Source organism: Oncorhynchus kisutch, linkage group LG6 (assembly GCF_002021735.2).
Source record: "Oncorhynchus kisutch isolate 150728-3 linkage group LG6, Okis_V2, whole genome shotgun sequence".
Taxonomy (NCBI): Eukaryota; Metazoa; Chordata; class Actinopteri; order Salmoniformes; family Salmonidae; genus Oncorhynchus; species Oncorhynchus kisutch.
Window position 1 is genome coordinate 82,253,488 of NC_034179.2, and position 20,207 is coordinate 82,273,694.

At 42.6% G+C, this 20,207-nt stretch overlaps 1 protein-coding gene across 3 annotated transcripts; it reads right to left on the minus strand.

The window, feature by feature from the left end:
• Positions 1-1,131: 1,131 nt before the first annotated feature.
• LOC109882225 (LIM domain-containing protein 2) lies at positions 1,132-14,945 on the minus strand. 3 transcript variants are annotated; one of them, XM_020474318.2, is made up of 4 exons: positions 14,680-14,945; positions 5,444-5,488; positions 4,996-5,132; positions 1,132-4,922 (listed from the first exon to the last, which is right to left on the minus strand). In XM_020474318.2, exons 1-4 carry the CDS (start codon positions 14,680-14,682, stop codon positions 4,763-4,765), a joined length of 345 nt encoding a protein of 114 aa, XP_020329907.1. In that variant the 5' UTR covers positions 14,683-14,945; the 3' UTR covers positions 1,132-4,762. The 3 variants fall into 3 exon arrangements, with proteins under 3 accessions (XP_020329907.1, XP_020329906.1, XP_020329908.1); XM_020474317.2 differs by lacking the exon at positions 14,680-14,945 and adding an exon at positions 5,586-6,939; XM_020474319.2 differs by lacking the exon at positions 5,444-5,488 and having other exon boundaries at positions 14,680-14,863.
• Between the last annotated feature and the right edge of the window lie 5,262 nt (positions 14,946-20,207).

The following is a 20,207-nucleotide window of genomic DNA, read 5'->3' on the forward strand; positions in this document are numbered from 1 at the left end:
TTTTTAGACAGAGCGCTGACAATGAATACCATGAGCAGATACCATTATGAAGACCAAATATCATCCTTATTTAAAATTCTATGGCATTTGACTTCAATTTGACTGAACTCATGAACTTCAGTGACATTTGACACAATACATTCAATATAGGGTCTAACAAATCTGCACCCAGGGCTATAATATAGTTTGTGTGAGTGTAGATTATTCCATAGAAGTATAGGGTCAGCAAGACTTGAATAATACCACAAAAGCAGTACTTTATAGTGTTTAATCCATGGTTCAATAGCAAAAACAACATGGCCTATAAAAAGTGAAAGAAACTACAGATTTTCTATTTTAATTTGATTAGTCTGTTCTCTCAGAGAATTTTCCTGTGCGGCAGGGAATGCAAACTTGTATGTATTTAAAATGTCAAACTTAATTTGCACTAACATAACATTTACAGATGTGAAATCTTAATTTGAGCCTGTTTGCTACAGCAGGAACAGAATCCTGCAGCAACAGGAAATGTGAATTATGGAAATTTTTGTAAGGGTTGATACAGATGTAGGATCTTCATTTGATCACACTGTTGGAGGATACATTTAAAATGTGTAGTGTATATTGAGATTTTAAAAGGATTCTGAAGTTTGTCATTTCCACTATGAAATTTCAGCCTTGATTTTCCCTTGTGAAAAATGTCATGTCAAACCAAGGCTGAAATTTCAAAGTGGAAATGACCAACTTCAGAATCCTTTTAAAATCTCAATATACACTACAGGTTTAAAATGTCTCCTCCAACTGGGTGATCAAATTAAGACCCTATATCAACCCCTACAAAAAATTTCCACTTAATAATAAAAATGTCCTGTTGCTGCAGGATTATTGTCCTGCTGTGAGGGAACTGGTCAAATTAAGATAACACATCTGTACAAGTAGGAGACAATATTGATGCTCTGTTCTGTTTTCTTCAGGCACCTTGAACTAAAACAACTCCTGTTGTCGAGCATCTGAAAGAGTCTATAACAGTATATAATAAACACACTAGCTCCCATACAATTCATAAAAAAAGGCCTACTATTTACCCAACAAATGACTAGTATCAAATATGAAATATGCACTGCCTTTACTCATGTAATAAAGACAACCATCTCACTTATCACCAGCATATTCATTTATTTTTCCAAAAGCATGTAAAAATGTAAAACTACTGAAAGAAAATGATCAAACAAAATACATTTGATTGTGTGTATGTGTGGGTGGGGGGGAACAAATCACATTATTTATAATCATGTTCTTCTACAACACAATTTAACTGGAGTAATAATCCAAAAGAAGGAGAGGAGAGGTGAAAGACGAGTAAGAGCCAAAACGTCCTTTAGCTTGTAAGGCCATCATCCACAGGTCAAGTTATACAGAGTGTTTTTGTTTTTAAATGCATACATTTAGACAACAGTGACACCTGCATTGAAAAATAAATGTTAAGTCTACATCCAATTTTGCACACAACTACATGACTCGCAGAACACAGACAGTCACACAGCTCTCATAGACCTGAGCCTCCTGGTACCAGTATGGAAAAGTGTACCTACTTTCTTGTTGTTTGTTTCTCTATACAAAGAAAGTTTATTCACAGGATAACGCCATTGTACCTTGGCACACTCCTCACACATAAGACGATATGGACACAGTGTTATTTGATATGATGTTCTTGGTTACAAAGCATTCTGGGTGGTCTCGAGAACCGTTACAAAATTTTAACAAATCGATAACTTTACAACTTGAGGAAATGTACTGAACAAATGAAAAGCATTCAGGAGAGTGGAGGATGAGCGGGTGAGTAAACTTCTGGCTGAGTGAAGCCACTCATATTCACCACAGGGACTAAATGGAAAACAAGCAGAAGGATTATTTTCATTCACAGGAGAATAGGCTGGAACAGGGAGAAAGGTATGTGCACTCAAAAACAAAAAATTGTTTTGAAAAAGCATTAAATGTTAGGCAATAGTTGCCATTTATTTCTAAGGATTTACTTATCAAAAAGTAACATTTTATTTCCTATTCTGCACAGCATGCTCTAATTAAGCAATGAAGCCAGAGGAGGTTTGGTATATTCACAACATAGCATAAACCCCCAAGGTGCCTCATTGCTATTATACACTGGTTACCAATATTATTAGATTAGGAAAAATAAATGATTTGTCATACCAGTGGTATGCGGTCTGATATAACACGGCTTTCAGCCAATCAGCATTCGACCCACCCAGTTTATAATTCACAGTAAACTTTCCATCACAAAATACATTGTGTCATTCAAGTGTTGTGGCATTGAATACTTCCCAAATGAAGTAATTCAATGGCTTTAGTTTCATTCTAAAGCTAGAATGAAGAAAATAAAAAAGCTTATCTATTGAGTTTGTTGGCCAAAGCAGGTGTCGCTTTAGAACATTCCAAAAAATACCTGTAGCACAACCGTTTCATCCCAAGGCCCCTCCCACGTCTTAAAAAAATGAGTAAAAGCTATCCAGAAGAAATTACTGGGGGCAAACGTGTTTATTGACAATTGTGTGATAAGTAATATCTCAAGCCTTTACTGGGACTGGCTGAACTGACTCATGCATTTCCGACCTCTCTTCTCCCACCAGGAGGAGCTACTCTGAGGTTCAGAGCACTGTAGGCCTGGGCTTTACTCACTGTGTAGGAATTCCCCTGAACATGCCTCAGTTCAAACAACATTCCCTGTTAGCGCCCACCCCTCACATAGTACTAGGTTGCAAATGAGAACTTGTTCTCAACTAGCCTACCTGGTTAAATAAAGGTGAAATATATAAAAAAAAATTAAAAGGTCCTGGTGCTCAAAATCAGAGATGGCGCAGCAGCGAGACATCCCACTCCCTCATTCTTTCTGGTGACATTAGTCAATAAAGTAGACCAGACCCAGCTGCTATCGATCACATTGGTGTCAATGTTCGGCAGACTGAAACTGACAATTTTTTCCCCCAATGGTGAACCATCTTCACAAATCCACCACCTCTACTCAGAATCACGTGATGCAGTCGAGACAAGAAAGCCATGAGGCATTTATAAAAATAATAAAATATATTTATGTTTGCAGATGATGTCACTGGAGAAGCACGATAATATATATATTTTTTTTTACATTATGTGATTTCACTTGTGGCCTCGTCAGGACATCCCAGTCATATGTGAATTTCTACCACATTCAGAACACTGAATTCTCAGACTTTCGAGCATTCAAGACAACAGGGAACTCAAAAATAAAATGTTTTTTTGTTGTTGTTTGTTTTAAAAGGTCATCCAACTCGTAATTCTGCGTCAGAAACTCTGGCCTCTTTCTAGAGCTGACTTTCCCAATTGGCAGATCACAGACATCAGGATTTTGACATCGTTCCCCCCACCAGAGTTCACAGTTGTCTTGAAAGATCTGAAAGTCCCGCTTAGGTTTACACACCAACTTAGCCCAATTTAGTACATGAACAGGCAGTTCTGCATGGACAGGAAGCAGCAGGGGATATTAGCGTGACAGTTGTGGTTTCCGGTTAGGCTATGTTCCCTGTCAATCTAATATTGACTTGTCTGGTTAACATGCATGGTCATATGTGCACAGTATAGTGCGATATGTTCACTAAGCACAAGCTATGTACAAACACCTATGAGATACTTCTCATATTCAGAATAAAGACGAAAAAGCCTCTACTAGTAAAGAGCAACTTATCGCATGACCGTCAAACCCAGCAAATAACAGAGCAAAGAGTGCATTTTAAAACCAGTAAAGTGAGATTAAGAGTCAATGAAGCAGATTAGTTTTAAATCACCCAGAACACAGGAGGGCAGTACAGACTAAAGGTACAGCTAAGACTCATACAGGACAAACATGCAGAACTGAAACCTTGCAGCCATTCAGATCATAGGAGCAAAAAAACAAACATTTGAACAATAAGACAGAATTCAACTAAATGTACCCAGAGAGAGAACGTGTGACAGTTTTACAGTACCATGTTTGTTTCTCAGATAAGTGAACCCTGACAAACTCACAAATTGGCTTCCGCCGGTGCTACCGCAATGCAGAGGACTGGTCTTTAAAATTGGTGTTAGATTTAATTGACGATATGAAACTGAAAAGGAGGTCATAAAATACAAACTTGCTAATGAACCTAGCTCAGTATGGTTGACCTGAGTATGCTCTACAGCTGAGGGTGAACTCCAGCTTCTCTAACCATATGTTCACATGAGCATACGGTCCCTTGCGCCTGTTGCGTCAAAAGGGTGCAAATTTATCCGAAAAATAAACAAGAAAACAATGATATGTAGTCCTCAAAAAGACAGCAAAAACATACCACTGGTTTGTGAATAAGCAGTTTGGTCACAATCAACAATTTCAAAAGAGCAAATGTAAAATAAAAATGATACTATAACCAAATTAAAGGAATAAGCACCCCACTAAATAAAATGCCGAGCAATAGGGAGCGTGACCGGCCAGTCATAGTGGGTGTGTGTCTTCCATGTGGAGCGAGCGCTCAGGAGCGTTGACTGCACCCCTCATGACACGTTGGTGCTCTTTATGACATGTTGGAGGTGGAGAAGAGGCAGCTTTGGGGATGAGATGGGAAATGCCAGTAGGATACTGCTGACCTGCAAAACAACCAAAATCTAAAACTAACCCTGACCGTTACCAATTCTGAAAATAAAAGTCGGTTTGCAGGTCAGGAGTGTCCGTATAGCCTTTCCCGTGGGAGAACGGTTGGGACACAGACAGGCGTGGCTACGCAGTCTTAGTTATGTTCTCTCCCTCCTTGGAGGTCCAAAGCTCCTTGTGCTGCTTGCGGCCAAAGCCCTCATCATAGTTGCCTTTGCTCTTGAAGAGCTGCTGGAAGTGCGGCTTGCAGTAGAAATCCCCCGAAAGGGCAGCAAATGTGCCCAGGCTGCAGGGAGGGGCAGAATATAAACAAAAGAACACCGTTTGATATGGAGTGAGTGAGTGAGTGAGTGACTCACCTGAGTTTGGTGTTGCAGTGTTTGCAGCAGAAACAGGCCGAGTGGAATATCAGGTTGTTAGCCACCAATCTCTCCATGGGGTAGACGGTCTTCTCACATGACGAGCACACCTCCCTTGGTGTCTTGAAGCTGAAGGACTACGCACATGAACAAAACCCACACCGTTACTATGGCTTCAAACATGTGTTTCAATGGATAAATTAAGCATCATCTCAACTTGCTCAGTTGTCTATAACCAATCTATCGAAATGAGTTGCTGTTGAGAGTATGTGAAAACATATACTGGTATATAAACTGTAGTTCCATTATGGATGACATTTAAATGACATCTGAGTAAAGGTCAGTAGAGAGAGATACACTGGGCCAGACAGACAGGTAATGGAGAAGGATAGTGATTAAAAGATAATGTCCGGGACAAAGGGGGGGGTGATAATGGAGGTATATTTACTTTGGAGCGCTGGACAGGTTTATCTTCAGGGGCATTTCTGTTGTCCTGGAATACAAATGAGTGAACCTCAGTACTTTCCTATTTAGTGTTATTACAACAGAAGTGTAAGCATTCAGGATTTCCCCTGTTATATTGACAATACCATGTCCATAATATCCCTCTCATCTCAGTCGTTTCCCCACTCCTGCTCTCTCCCTCCCAGCAGCTCCATCTGTCAGTGTACTGTACTCCCCAGAGGGCAGGTCAGCTACCTTCTGTCTGGACATGTGAGTTGGTACACTGAACACACAATCATAGGGAAGCACAACCATTTCAAATATTAACCCCAAGCGTGACATTACGGACATCCTCTGGATGCTCTCGACTTGCACAGCGGTTTAAGAAAGCAACCAATGCCACTGTTACACTACATCACTAAACTGGAATTCTGATGTACAACTTTGAGTCAATAAAAAACCCATTTGTTCACAAACCTTACACACAGTTCAGTGTGAGAGCTTGGCCTTGACAGAGAGCACCATTCAGGGCTATAGAACTAAAGGCCTTATGTAATGGAGGCCCGTCTCATTTCTCTACTCGTGGCTCCAAAGCCCCACACTCTGACACAAACATCCATGGACGTCCTGCTTCAACTTGACTCTACAGAGAGGCCCTGAACACTCATTCCTCTCCATGACAACTGCATTATACTGTACACAAACAAGTTACTTTCAACATACAAACATGAACTCCTAGAACCTACTGTCGGCACTGACTCCGTCAAAACCCATGAGGGCAGGATAGGTATCATATCGTCTGCCATATTGCTAACAGATGTTGACCTAGCAGATCAATTTGGAGTGGCTTAGAGTCGGTTTGAAACTAGGTCACAAAAGACCACAGGGCAGACATAGGTCAAGCAATTGGTCAAAGGCGCCTAGGTCTCAGCTGTCACACCTGGCTCCAAACACACCTGGTGAAGAACTATACTTCAAAATTATGTGACCGACAGGCTTCAGCAATTTCTCCACATTGACGTCCACGTCCTGAAGCTGGACTAGCAGATCAATTAGCAGACAGACACACACACACACGCATTTAGGCAGACACACTGAAAAGGCTGTGTACACTTGTGTGCAGGCCAGACTGCTCTCTGGGAAAGTCCACTGCTGACATCTAAACTCTGACTGTTATGGAAGGAGATTGGTGGTAGTAGTCAGGGGGGGCTCATTTGACAGACAACTGTGCGACAACCCTTTCATGAAGCCCGTGCAGCAGATAGGAGGCCATTCAGGCTACATTCACACATTGAAGGGGAGTGGACACACAGAGCACTGATCCCCAGGGATATGGGTTGTTTACAACAAATCCAGCTCCTCATTGGGTCTGCTCAATTAGAACGCGTTGGAACGGCCCGAAAAACTCAATTAAACTGAAATCATGTTGAGCCATAACAAGCGGTTCAGAGTGAAACCCATCAGCCACTGATTCAATCATGTTGCACTTCACAACTGGCAGGATTGTGGATCAAAGAAGAGCTCCCCAAAAGCCCTTACACATCATCTAGCATGTCCACAGATGATACAGTAACCAAAGAGACTTTGGGAATCCACTTGGTATTCTATTCAATTGAAATGATCAAATTAGTAATTTTTGCATTGGCGTAACTTTCGCCCACTCACTACTGAACCCTGATGTGAAAACCATGTCAGATATCTTTAAAACTGAATGACTGAGGAAGCTGGGGTGTTGCCTTAGTTTGTGAGAACGGAATGTCTGATGGAGGGACTGCAACTTCCTGTAGATGCAATCGCCATCCTGACCATCTTCCTCCTCACCAAGTCTCCTTCATTCTCATATTTGGGTAGGGTACAGGGTGCACTGCATGGTAAACTCACTTCCTGTTGCAACAAGAAAGCAACCATCAGTAACACTCAACAGGAGCTTCATATTTCATAAGATAAATAAACTGCTTCAAAAGGCAATGGTTTCTGTTTTAGCACAGCATGCAACGTACAGTACATTACAGAAAGGTTCATCACCAATTCAGGCTGCACAAGATAAAACTGCAGCCCAGAATTGCCATAGCCACTAAAAGATAATGAAAACAAGAATAGATACCATGGCAGGCAAGCACACAGTCAGTCCTGGAAGGCTTCTACATGGCTGGTGCCATCTGCCTTTTGCCTTATTTGTACATGAAGACACGCCACTGACTGCCGACCAAAAAATGACGTTGTGGCAGGAAGTAGTGATGACACAGACTTTAAGAGTCCCTGCGGGGAGCCTGCCACAGCTAACTGCCACCCCACTGGGCTTAGAGCACAGGCTGATTACAGCAGATAAGAACTACCACAGGGAATGATCAGTGCACAGACCAAACCTCTCCTTAAATGGTGAGAAGGACAATATGAACATTGTAGTGTGCCAACTGTGCACACAGCTAAAGGTGGTCAAAAACAGTAGGCTAGATGCAGGCTGCCCATTAGATTAACACATGGCAATTAAATTACAATTTGGTGTACCCATTTAGATTAGTTTGAAGTTGGAACCACTTACTAAAGTCTCCAGCCAGAGAGAAGAGCACTTCACCAATTTTGCTAGATCAGGCTCCCACCTTTAGCAACATTAATATTCAGTCTCTTGCCAGTCATTTATTCACACTAAGCAGAAGACACACTGCATCTCGGTTTGAGTTTCAGGTAGGCTACACTTCATGTATGTGAGATTCTTCCATGCAGCCATTTGAAGAGTTAGGCCCTGCTGTGCTGTACCCACAGTCAGATCAGGTTGAGACTCTCCCTCTCTGATGAGGAGCTCCTAATCTCATTACAATGACAAATCCCATTGCCTGTTCCCCTGGAGCTCAGACCACCACAACAATGGCAGGGGGTCTGGGGGTGACTGCACCCTGCCTCGAAGAAAGAGGAGGTCTTCACCGGGGTTGTCTGTTCAGGCCCAGGGAAACCACAGAGGCTAGCGCTTCCCTAATAAAAAGTATTGAGGGAAGGGTTCGGAGCGTCAAGTGCTTGCTTGCACGGCTATGAATTCCACTTACAACTTTGAAACGGTCAGCGTTAGAAACCAGAAACCATAAACCAGACCTCAGTCCAATATTTGGGTATGTTTATACAGAGTACTAGCCTAAATCTGCCCCTTTTAGAAAGGTTACAGGTACAGTCAGGAATATTAACAGCCATGGGACATCAATGTTTCCATCTAGAGTAGAGGCTAAGGGACTTGGTGCTGGTAAGTTTACTTGAAGCATTTCACCACAGGCTGTGACACACACACGGAGCGAGAGATCACCCAGTGTTCTTACGGTAACGTACACAGTAGTGAAACTTGCCCTAGATGTTGAAAGAAGTCAGTGGCCAGTCATTTCAGTTAGTCTCTCAGCGCATCTTATTTTTAGACCGCTGACTTGCACCCCTTGATGAGACAGAGGGATGGAAAATAAACAGGAAAAATGCACTACGATTACACCAGCCTGTTAAAGGGCCACCCATTCTGAATGTTATATTCAGAATGGGTGAAAGGCGCCATGAAACAAAATGGCAGACGTTATACATCCCTCCCACAACCATTTTTATTTTTTTACATTTAAAAAATATATATTTTGTACATAATGTTCCCACTAGTCTCTTATGACCGAAAAGAACTGGACATCAGGACCGCGATGACTAAGCATGGACAGGCAGAATCCTTTTTCCTTTAATGAGTCTGACAAGCCCGACACGAACAATATACGGCTTTCTCGGGAACAGGCCCAGATCCCCGTGATTAGCGTGAAGAGGAGGCAGAGAAAGTTGGCCAAAGGGCGGACTGCCTTCTGAGAATTTGTAGGCGATCGAATAAAACCACACTTCCTTCCATTCTGCTAGCAAACATGCAATCTTTGGAGAATAAAATTGATGAGTTACACTGAAGATTAAACTACCAACGGGACATTAAAAACTAACATCTTATACTTCACAGAGTAGTGGCTGAACGACGACACCATCAACATACAGCTGGCTGGTTATACGCTCTACCGGCAGGATAGAACAGCGGCGTCTGGTAAGACAAGGGGCGGCGGACTATGTATTTTTGTAAATAACAGCTGGTGCACGATATCTAAGGAAGTCTCAAGCTATTGCTTGCCTGAGGTAGAGTAGCTCATGATAAGCTGTAGACCACACCATCTACCTAGAGAGTTTCTGTATTTTTCGTAGATGTTTACATACCACCACAGTCAGAGGCTGGCACTAAGACAGTAATGACGGGATACAGCTCATTCAAAAGCAAAGACAAAACGTGGGGCTCCTAGTAGCCGGGGACTTTAATGCAGGGAAACTTAAATCAGTCTTACCAAATTTCTATCAGCATGTTAAATGTGCAACCAGAGGGAAAAAAATTCAGAAAGCACCAGTGACCAGATCAATAAAAATGTAAAAAGTGGTCAGATGAAGCAGATGCTAAGCTACAGGACTGTTTTGCTAGCACAGACTGGAAAATGTTCAGACATTCCTCCAATGGCATTGAGGAGTTCACTACATCAGTCATTGGCTTCATCAATAAGTGCATCAAATGACGTCGTCCCCAAAGTGACCGTACGTACCTACCCCAACCTGAAGCCATGGATTACAGGCAACATCCGCACTGAGCTAAAGCTGCCACGGTCAAAGAGTGAGACTAACCCATGAAGCTTATATGAAATCCTGCTAAGCCCTCCGATGAACCATCAAACAGGCAAAGCGTCAATACAGAACTAAGATTGAATCGTAGTACACAGCTCTGACGCTCGTCAGATGTGGCAGGGCTTTCAAACCATTACAGTCTACAAAAGGGAAGCACAGTCGAGAGCTGCCCAGTGACACAAGCTAAACTACTTTATGCTCGCTGCGAGGCAAATAGCACTGGAACATGCATGAGAGCACCAGCTGTTCCAGAAGACTGTGTGATCATGCTCTCCGCAGCTGATGTGAGTAAGACCTTTAGACAGGTCAACATTCACAAGGCCGCATGGCCAGACAGACTACCAGGATGTGTACTGTGAGCATGCGCTGACCAACTGGCAAGTGTCTTCACTGACATTTTCAACCTCTCCCTGTCGGAGTCTGTAATACCAACATGTTTTAAGCAGACCGTTATATTTATCACCTGTAATTTTTATTATTTTTTATTATTATTTAAACCACACTGTTGGTTAGGGGCTCGTATGTAAGCATTTCACTGTAAGGTCTCACCTGGTGTATTCGGCGCATGTGACAAATACAATTTGATATTTGTGATCCGAGTGATGTTCTATCGATTCCCTGGGTCATTTCATGTTTTCATATGCATCCGAGTTGATGGCGTTCAAGGCAGAAGTACATCTGGTATGACGTAGCAGTGATAAAGTCTCACTACACTGGAAGTTAATAGGAATACAACTTTTAGATTACGAAAACTTCTATCATACATGTCAGATTTCAAAATTCAGGAGGATGCCTTCTCTCAAATGAGCCATTCGTGCCAATTCATTTTTTTAAACTGGAGACAAAAAGACTCCCAGTCACTCCATGAAGGAGAGCGCTCCTTGTCCCAGAATCGGACGTGTGGCCCATTGACGTAGCATGGACAACTTTTGCATGGTATATCTGTAGTTGTGAATGTCAGTCTCCACTCTGAGGCACATCGATCTGCAGATTGAACATGGTGAGATTGTAAACTCCTAAATTGATAGTGCAGTATGTTAAGGCGATTTCACAGCTAACTAGCTAGAGATAGATGGTACTGGGGTGAGAAGGGAAAGTCAGCAGACATTTCTGGTCACAGGTGGATCTGAAACAAGGCCACCATGTCCAATGAACAAGCCTCAGCTAACAAATAAGTCAGGCAGTAAAACTACTAAATTAGCTAGTTTCTTTCCAACCTCTGTCAGTTGAAGTCTTTCTTCACTTGCACATGTCAGGGGAGGCCATTTCCTGTGAGGCTGCGGTGAGAGAAGTTGTCCTTATACGACTAGTGACAGAGAGCCTCAATGCCATAATCACGGATGTGAAACCTGTCTAGGGAGGTAACAGCTGACACTGACAAACAGGGGTCAAGATTGTCTAAGGAAAACCTCTGAATAACATCTACTCACACGTTTCACACATTCCCACTGGCATAACAGCCATGGGACATCAATGGCTGTTATCAACCGAATCCCATCTCAAAAAGGTGAACAAGAGATGTTTAGTCTGAGATTAACCCACAACCTTTGGCTCAAGGTCAGCTTTTAACAATATTGCGCTCTATTGACTTTAGCATGTCGGGACCCAGCGAGAAGCCGCAGATCATGCATTTAATAAAGTGACTCAAAAAACAGCCCTCAGCATCAAACCTCAGAACTGATACAACCTATCGCACAGAGAAGAGAAAGTTGCGCAACCAAAGTCTGTGGAGGGACAGGAATTCAGGAAGACAGGTCCCATCGCGTTGACCAAAACACATGCAAATCTGAAGTCTACCATTCCATTGGAATTTCACCAAACATGGGAGATTTTACAACTACAGCGCAAAATACCTTCTGCCCCCTTTGCCTGTTGTGTCAGGCTGTGTGACAGCAGAGGCAGGAGACAAAAGCATGAACTTTTAAGCCTACGCATCCCAAGATATGAAAGGTGGGTGGTGTGTGATGCAGTAGGCATTCCTCAGTAAACCAGGTTGCCCACAGTACACACTGCACATGTAGGCACTTTGCTGCTGTCATTCTCACGTGAGGCGAGGTTGCTGTGGAAAAAGTTGCCTTTTTTACTGGGCAGTGTGCAGTTTGTCCTTGGGTCCTCCCAATGTGACTGCAATTGCTTGGTACTAGGTTGTAAGAACAGCCAATAGGAAGGTTATCTAACCGATGGAAACGTTTAAACGTCTTGTTCAGTGTGGATCTAAAAGAATAGTGTTATTCACAACAAGCAACGATACAATAGAGCAGGTGTAAACACAATGAACCGTTAGTGCCATTTAGGAAGTTGGTTTTCAAGAGGCTTCCATGTCACAATAATAAAGACAGGAGAGGAAAGGTTTGGGGCAGAAACGGCTGGGATAAATCCCATAATGCTCTGTGAATGAAGTCTTACATCCCTCCAGGGCATTACAAACAATGATTGGATTATTTCTGACATGTTTATTTGCTGACTATGGTTCATTGCTAGTTAACTATATTTGGGACTTCTAACCAAGCGCGCTATATAATTACTGAATCAAATTAAATAAAAAAACATTCATTTTTACAATGCAATCTACAAGGGAACGGCATGTCATTATACCATGTCTTAGTTTATCTTATGTCAGGCTATTGTTCAATGATACCCTGCCTCAAAGACCGAGGTATCAAAAACTATGAATCATTTAAGTGCGCCATTAGGCTAGCTAAAATGGCCATAACCAACTGGGTAGCTTTGGCTATCTACCTTTACTCATTCATAGTCCTCTTCTATCTAGCACACAACAGCTGGATGCATCTCCCACTCACACCCTCCACTGATCTGCACCTAAAACATACAGCACCTGACCGTTCTCTATTTGCACTCCCTGTCCAATGACTGTAGTATGGTGCTGTCATCTACACCATCCCAACAGACCATCTCTGTGACGCCTGTAAAAAGAAAATCTGACACCATGAGGACTTGGCCAGCTATATAGGAAAGCTCAATGAAGTGCATGTGGAGCTGTTCACTCAAAAACAAGTGGAAACATTTCCCATAGTTGTATAAAGGAAACATGTGCACTATATGGTTACTTCAATTGGACCTGCAATGATTGCCCTAATCATTGGGCAATGGTGCATATGGCTGTACAATGGAAATGTTCCAAGCAAACTGCAGGTGCAATTCTCAACGCAGCCAAGGTGTCAATACAAGTAGACAGTCTTGGCACGTTCAACGTAGACAGTGAAACCAGCTTCTATCCGCGCAGAAGACAATCACTCAGAACAAACGTCGTCTCGCCACAGAAACTTGCCCCACAAATCCGCCACCATTGACGTAAATCTGTCTTCAAACCATGTGTTAATCCTCGGCAAACAATGGGCCAAAATTACAGACAGCACATCTACAGATCCCCAGTTTGTACCCACAAAGTGGCGGTAAACGAAAAAGATCATATGCCAAGGCAGTAATTATAGAGCTCGGAGTCTTGATTTGATAGAGCGCTGGTCTGGGAAGACCGCAGATGTGTTCTCCAAGGTCTCAATTTAGAGAACATCATGCGGGAATGGAAGAGAAGACCATTTGAAACAGGTACTTTATCCACTCTGCTAGTGCCGGGCCATGCTGCTACTGTCATGAGCTCGCAGGGGGAGCCAGATAATTCACAGGGGCGTTACAATAAATCAATTTATGATATAATTGATGCATTTCTAGGCCAATACCGTTCACCATGACACAGCGTTGGCTTGCAATGATGCGGTCGGCTCATTGCCTTCCAGTTCTTAACAACCGCCTTGCGCCTACCACACCAGAATCCCTTCCACAGCCCTTTATGTAACAAGGAGAGACGCCAGGTTCTGTGCACCAAATAATGGCTGGCATGATTAGGTAATAACAGTACGTAGACATTAAGATTATCAGCCAGCCAGAGAGCGCTTCTGAAGTCAAACTGGGTGATGTATATGATTGGCAGGCGTAAACTTAATAAATGGTCAAAATAAAAACATTTATACTACGCACAACACAATCTGTTGAGAAAACCAACAAAGGCAATCGACAGTGCACATTTCCTTCATATTCTACATCAGAGTGATCAAACTAAAGTTAAAGTGTACGTTATCCTAAAACATGACAGACAATGACTTTTTAAAGCTTCACTTGAGGCAAAACATGAAATAAAGCCTCAACCAGTGTGAATAGTGCCCGATATTGCGCTAGCTCGCAAGCTAACGTAACTATAAATATGTATCGTTCGAGATAAGCTCATTTTGAGTGAAATGCTGGGTAGCTGCACAATTCCGTACATAATGCCGGATTGATTAATCAGCGTGCAAAAAAAAAAAAGAGATGGCAAGTTGGCACAGTGCAATACAATAGCGTTACATTGCACGTTTTTGCCCTATTTAAAAACAGAACAGCAGGGTAAACATGAGTCATTCCACCAAAAAACGGAATGGATGGCTAGCAACCTTGGTAGCTAGCGAGTTAGCATCGTGTGGACATCACCCCATCACAAAAGGAGAGGGAGGGGGAAGAGGGTATGCTGTCGCTAGCTAGCCATCTCTGTACAGTAAACGCGAGAAATGGGCGAGAAGCACTTACCATCTGTGTACTTTCGTCAACGTTTAAATAGAAAGACAATTTGGTGATCAATAGGCTGTGATCGATTGCTTTCTCATTCGTTTCCCCGATTTCTGCTGTCAGGATTCTTCCTACAGACCCGGCGAGTTACCTCAGCTTGGCTCCCCTGCTCTTGTTTTTCAAGAGTCGTTTTTTTTGTTCTTTATATTAGCAGGATGTTGCACGCTATTGGTTCCAGTCACCCCCCCGGCTCTCTCCCCTTCACCCGGCTCTCTCCCATTCACCCCACCCCGTTCTTTTACACCACCTCCCTCGACTTAAACTGTAATTCTTAAGAAAAAGATAATCAAAAAAATATTAACAGTGTAGATCATTCCTAGGTTTAAAATTTCAAAAAATTAACTAACACACATGAATATGCATACATCACAACTAATGTCATCTCTTTTGCTGACAGGGTGAAAAAAAGCACCTTTCGACTCTTTAAAAAATATATTAACAAATCAATAAAAGTAGTACATGGGGGAAACACCTTTCGACTCTCATCTACACAGTCTGACTGTACTGCCACTAATGTGTTGTGTGCTGCAGATGACAAAGAACCCAAAGTGCACTGTACATGTAACAAGTCTCAGCACATTTCTGTCCAAAGTTCAGTGACTGAGGTTTATGTCTGGGTAGGTAGGTATGAACCACTCTTTGGCCCAGCATAGAACAAGTTCCACATTTAAGAGGCTGAGAAATCCAGCCAAATTCAAATAATTTGTAACAGCTCGAAGAATAGCACCCTCAACCCTTCTTTCCTGCTCAGTTTAACTAACGTTCACAGCACAAGTATGTTTTGCCCAGTCTTGCCAACAGTTGGCTTTGTGATGGGAACCTGTGTTTAAATATGACATACATGCAAAAGTTGAACATGATAATAGTAGCACTTAAAATATAATGAGAGCAATTGGTTGTGTATGGTAATAAAAAAAAGACTAAAGAGTTAAGTGTGAAATGGCTGTGTTGTTTACTGCTGTCTTCATTAACTGTTAGGTCCATGTAAGTGCGTTTTGTGTGGAGTCAAGGGTGACCCAGAGTCCAGTTATTGAAAACAGATGTTGAGAGGCCTTCATCACACTAGAAGTAGAAGGGTTTGTGGGTCTAAGTGGGGGATGGTGTATAGGCTATTCTGTACTGAAAGAAAAGGGTTGGGGTTGTTACTCTTGAGACTGGAAAACACCTACCATCTAGTGGGGGGTTATTGTGATTGCATTATGGTTGTTGGTGGTGGTGTGGGATCATTTACCATGTTTTATACCAGAGCCCAGTGGCCTGTACACACATTACTTTCAGTATCAGACATACTGTACGTGCTAACTAATTATTTTTGAGGCGACTCAATCTGAAGACCTTGCAGGTCTATGGCAATGCCTGCAATAGTATTGCACTTAACACATTGATGTTGGCTCGATGAGTATCAGATAGATTGTATGTAAGGCTTCAGATCAGAGATGTTGTGTGTGTAGCATACAAGGAGTTTTACTATGACTTCGGGCAGTGAATGGCCACACAACGCAAGTCTCAGGCCCATGGAAGGAAGATTTGAAAGGCCCATCTCTTGGCATCGGAGAGAACATTTAGCAGTTTAAGATAATTTCCTGAAATTCTACAGATTGTCATGTGGCAAAGAGATTTTGCATACTGGACCCTATTCCAACTAAACTACTGAAAGAGCTGCTTCCTTTGCTTGACCCTCCTATGTTGAATATAATAATCGTCTCTCTATCCACCGGATATGTACCAAACTCACTAAAAGTGGCCATAATAAAGCCTCTCTTGAAAAAGCCAAACCTTGACCCAGAAAATATAAAAAACGATTGGCCTAATTAAATCTCCCATTCCTCTCAAAAATGTTAGAAAAAGCTGTTGTGCAGCAACTCACTGCCTTCCTGAAGACAAACAATGTATATGAAACACTTCAGTCTGGTTTTAGACCCCATCATAGCACTGAGACTGCACTTGTGAAGGTGGTAAATTACCTTTTAATGGTGTCAGACCAAGGCTCTGCATCTGTCCTCGTGCTCCTAGACCTTAGTGCTGATTTTGATACCATCGATCACCACATTCTTTTGGAGAGATTGGAAACCCAATTTGGTCTACGCGGACAAGTTCTGACCTGGTTTAGATCTTATCTGTTGGAAAGATATCAGTTTGTCTCTGTGGATGGTTTGTCTTCTGACAAATCAACAGTACATTTCGGTGTTCCCCAAGGTTCCGTTTTAGGTCCACTATTATTTTACCTCCTGGTGATGTAATTTGGAAACAATGTCAACTGTCACTGCTTTGCGGACGACACAGCATAAAATTTGGATGAAACATGGCGAAGCCCAAAAATTACCCACCCTGGAAGCCTGTGTTTCAGACATAAGGAAGTGGACGGCGACAAATGTTCTCCTTTTAAATTCGGACAAAACAGAGATGCTAGTTCTCGGTCCCAAGAAACAAAGAGATCTTCTTTTGGATCTGACAATTAATCTTGAGGGTTGTGCAGTCATCTCAAATACTATGATCTCTTTTTTTATTATTATTATTATTTTTACCCCTTTTTCTCCCCAATATTGTTTTTTTAGTAGCTACTATCTTGTCTCATCGTTACAACTCCCGTACGGGACTCCCGTACGGGACTCATGCGTCCTCCGATACTCAACCCAACCAAGCCGCACTGCTTCTTGACACAGCGCTATCCAACCCGGAAGCCAGCCGCACCAATGTGTCGGAGGAAATACTGTGCACCTGGCAACCTTGGTTAGCGCGCACTGCGCCCGGCCCGCCTCACCTATTTTGAATAACAAGAAAATGTGGAATAGGTCAAGGGATATGAATACTTTCTGAATGTACTGTAGGCTGCGACTAGCTGGAGAAGGAGTGCTCTGGGAGGTTTGGTACACTGACCACTAGAAGGAGAGCACCTTGGCGGGGTGTAGCTGGTAGCCTGTGGAGGGGGTAGCAGGGAGCCTGCAGGTAGCCGGTTGGCAGGTCATTTAGTAGACCATATAGTACGGCTCTTGGTAGGCCTCCTGGTAGGATGCTTTATTGGCCACTTGGTAGGCCGGGGTGGCTGCTTGGGATGCTGCTACACTCCCTCCATTGTGTTACCATCCCAGGATTTGGCATCATGCAAAATAGCTTAAAGTCTGATTCGGCTGGGTGGGAGTTAACACAATGGGTAGGTCTTCAAGAAAACAGGGAGATGGTAGTAAAACAGGTTTGGTCTTTATGGCTTCATTTATGGGTAAGTGTTCCATGCTGGTTTGGTTTGAAAGGGGCTAGTTATTTTTTATTTATTTTATTTTACCTTTATTTAACCAGGTAGGCAAGTTGAGAACAAGTTCTCATTTACAATTGCGACCTGGCCAAGATAAAGCAAAGCAGTTCGACAGATAAAACGACACATATTGCAGGTGTGTATATTTAAAGAGGTAGTCCCGCCTCTTTCAGGTGGACGTGATTTGGTGTATTACATTGACTGAGGTGTGTGGCGACCAATAAGTAGCAGACTCCCCTCCAGGTAGGAGGGGTTTTGTACACTAAGGCTGCGTTTAGACAGGCAGCCCAATTATGATATTTTTTGCATTAATTGGTCTCTTAACCAATCACCAATCAAATATTTTCACATCAGATCATTTTCATTGCTGATCTGATTGGACAAAAGACCAATTAGTGAGAGAAAAAAATCTGAATGGAGCTGCCTGTGTAAATGCACCCTGTAGCTTTAACAAGTGTACATGGGCACATAAGGAGAATCTCAATTGCACACTCCACGAGTCCTCTCTCCTCAAAACCCATTGGATGAGAAAGCAAAGGGTCCCTCCTCTCTGACCTCTTCTAATGGGTTTCGGGGAGGCGAAAACAGAGGTGTCACAGTCTGTCCTTTTGAATCAGTCTTTACCTGCCAAAGTCATGTTACGATATATCTGTTATCCTGTTAGAGCTTTCGTGCTGAATCCACTGCAGTGTTTCAGGTGCCACATTTATTGTCATGTCACACCAGTGTGTAGGAGGGAGATTCCAATATGTGGGAAGTGTGCAGGAGGGCATGAGATAGAGGATTGTGTAGATTCTGTGGAAAAAGTTGTGTGTGCAACTGTAGGGCTGCCCATGTTGCTAGGGATCGGAAGTGTCCGGTGCGAGAGAGGCAGGTTGAGGAGGCCAGAGTCAGAGTAGTGTAAAAGGTGTAATACGCTGTGGCTGTGAAGAAAGTAGAGGAGGATGGGTCAAGGGTGAGGGATCCTTACAGGATCCCTGTGAGTAGTATATCTGTGCCAGCAAAGAGGGATAGACCAACAAGTGATACATACTTCAATAACAAAAAATAGATGTTCTGGTAGCAACTGCAGAGAAGTATTTGGTTGTATGAGATTTGACTTCAGAAGAGTTACAGTGTGTGTGTTGAGTGGTGGTGTCCCGTCCTCTCAGGCCGTTGGCATGGTGTAGGAGCAGATAGGGTCAAAGTAGTGGAATGTGCTAGTGGGTTTTTAATGAGTGTGGGGTTAGTTGAAGGGTGTTTTTATTTCATTCAGTATTTTCTATCACAAACTATAATGGATTTATACAATAGTCCAGTTGGGGGCGGTAAGGAAACATATTGGATGCCAACTGCCGTTAAACCCCACCGAAGACGAGGGGACGCGAGGAGTATGCAATTAAGATTCTTCCTTACACAGGCACACACTTACTCTGTCGATCAGGCTGGACATGGCAGGTGTTGGACCTCACTTGATACTCTGAAAAAGGATACCAAAAGAATATATAAATAGGTAACAAAATACAGTCAGGTCTTTGGTAAAGTAAAGCCAGTCAACTTACCAAAGCCCATATCAAACATGGGATCAGCCTCACAAACACCAGTAACCAGCAGTGTGTTAATCTAAACAGGAGGCCTGTCCTACTCTAGTTCAGCTATAAGCAAGTGGGTCGGATCTGCTAGCTAAAACACCAGGGATACCACTCTCTTCTGGGTGGTGGCATTCTTTCTCACATGGTCAATCAGAAGAACATGGCCTTTTCTCAATTGTATACTCCTCACACCCTCCCTCCCTCTTCCTCAAAACCCATTGGAAGAGAAGATCAGAGGGGAGGGACCTCTGTATTTCTCATTCAATGGGTTTTGAGGAGGTGGCAAGGAGAGCGGATACAAGGAGATTGCAATTGAGATTCTCCATGTGTGAGGAAAAGAGACACACCCAGAGTTGTGGCTGGCTCTGGATACCTTCTAAAAAGGTACCCTACAAACCACCCAAAAAGACACAACTAAAAACCACATGATTTTATTAACAAGAATTAGACCATTGTTTTTTCACATGTATCTACTCAGTCTTAACCCTATTGTCTATGGAAGTTACATATACACCGAGGAACAAAAAGGCATCAAGGGTTAAATACAAAAAGGAATTGCCAATTATATCCTCACAATTGACAGCTGTTCATGTCACATCTTGTGTGCAAATTACAGATATAACAGAGAATCTCACAGGTATTATCATGCCTAAGATTAGTCATTTTCA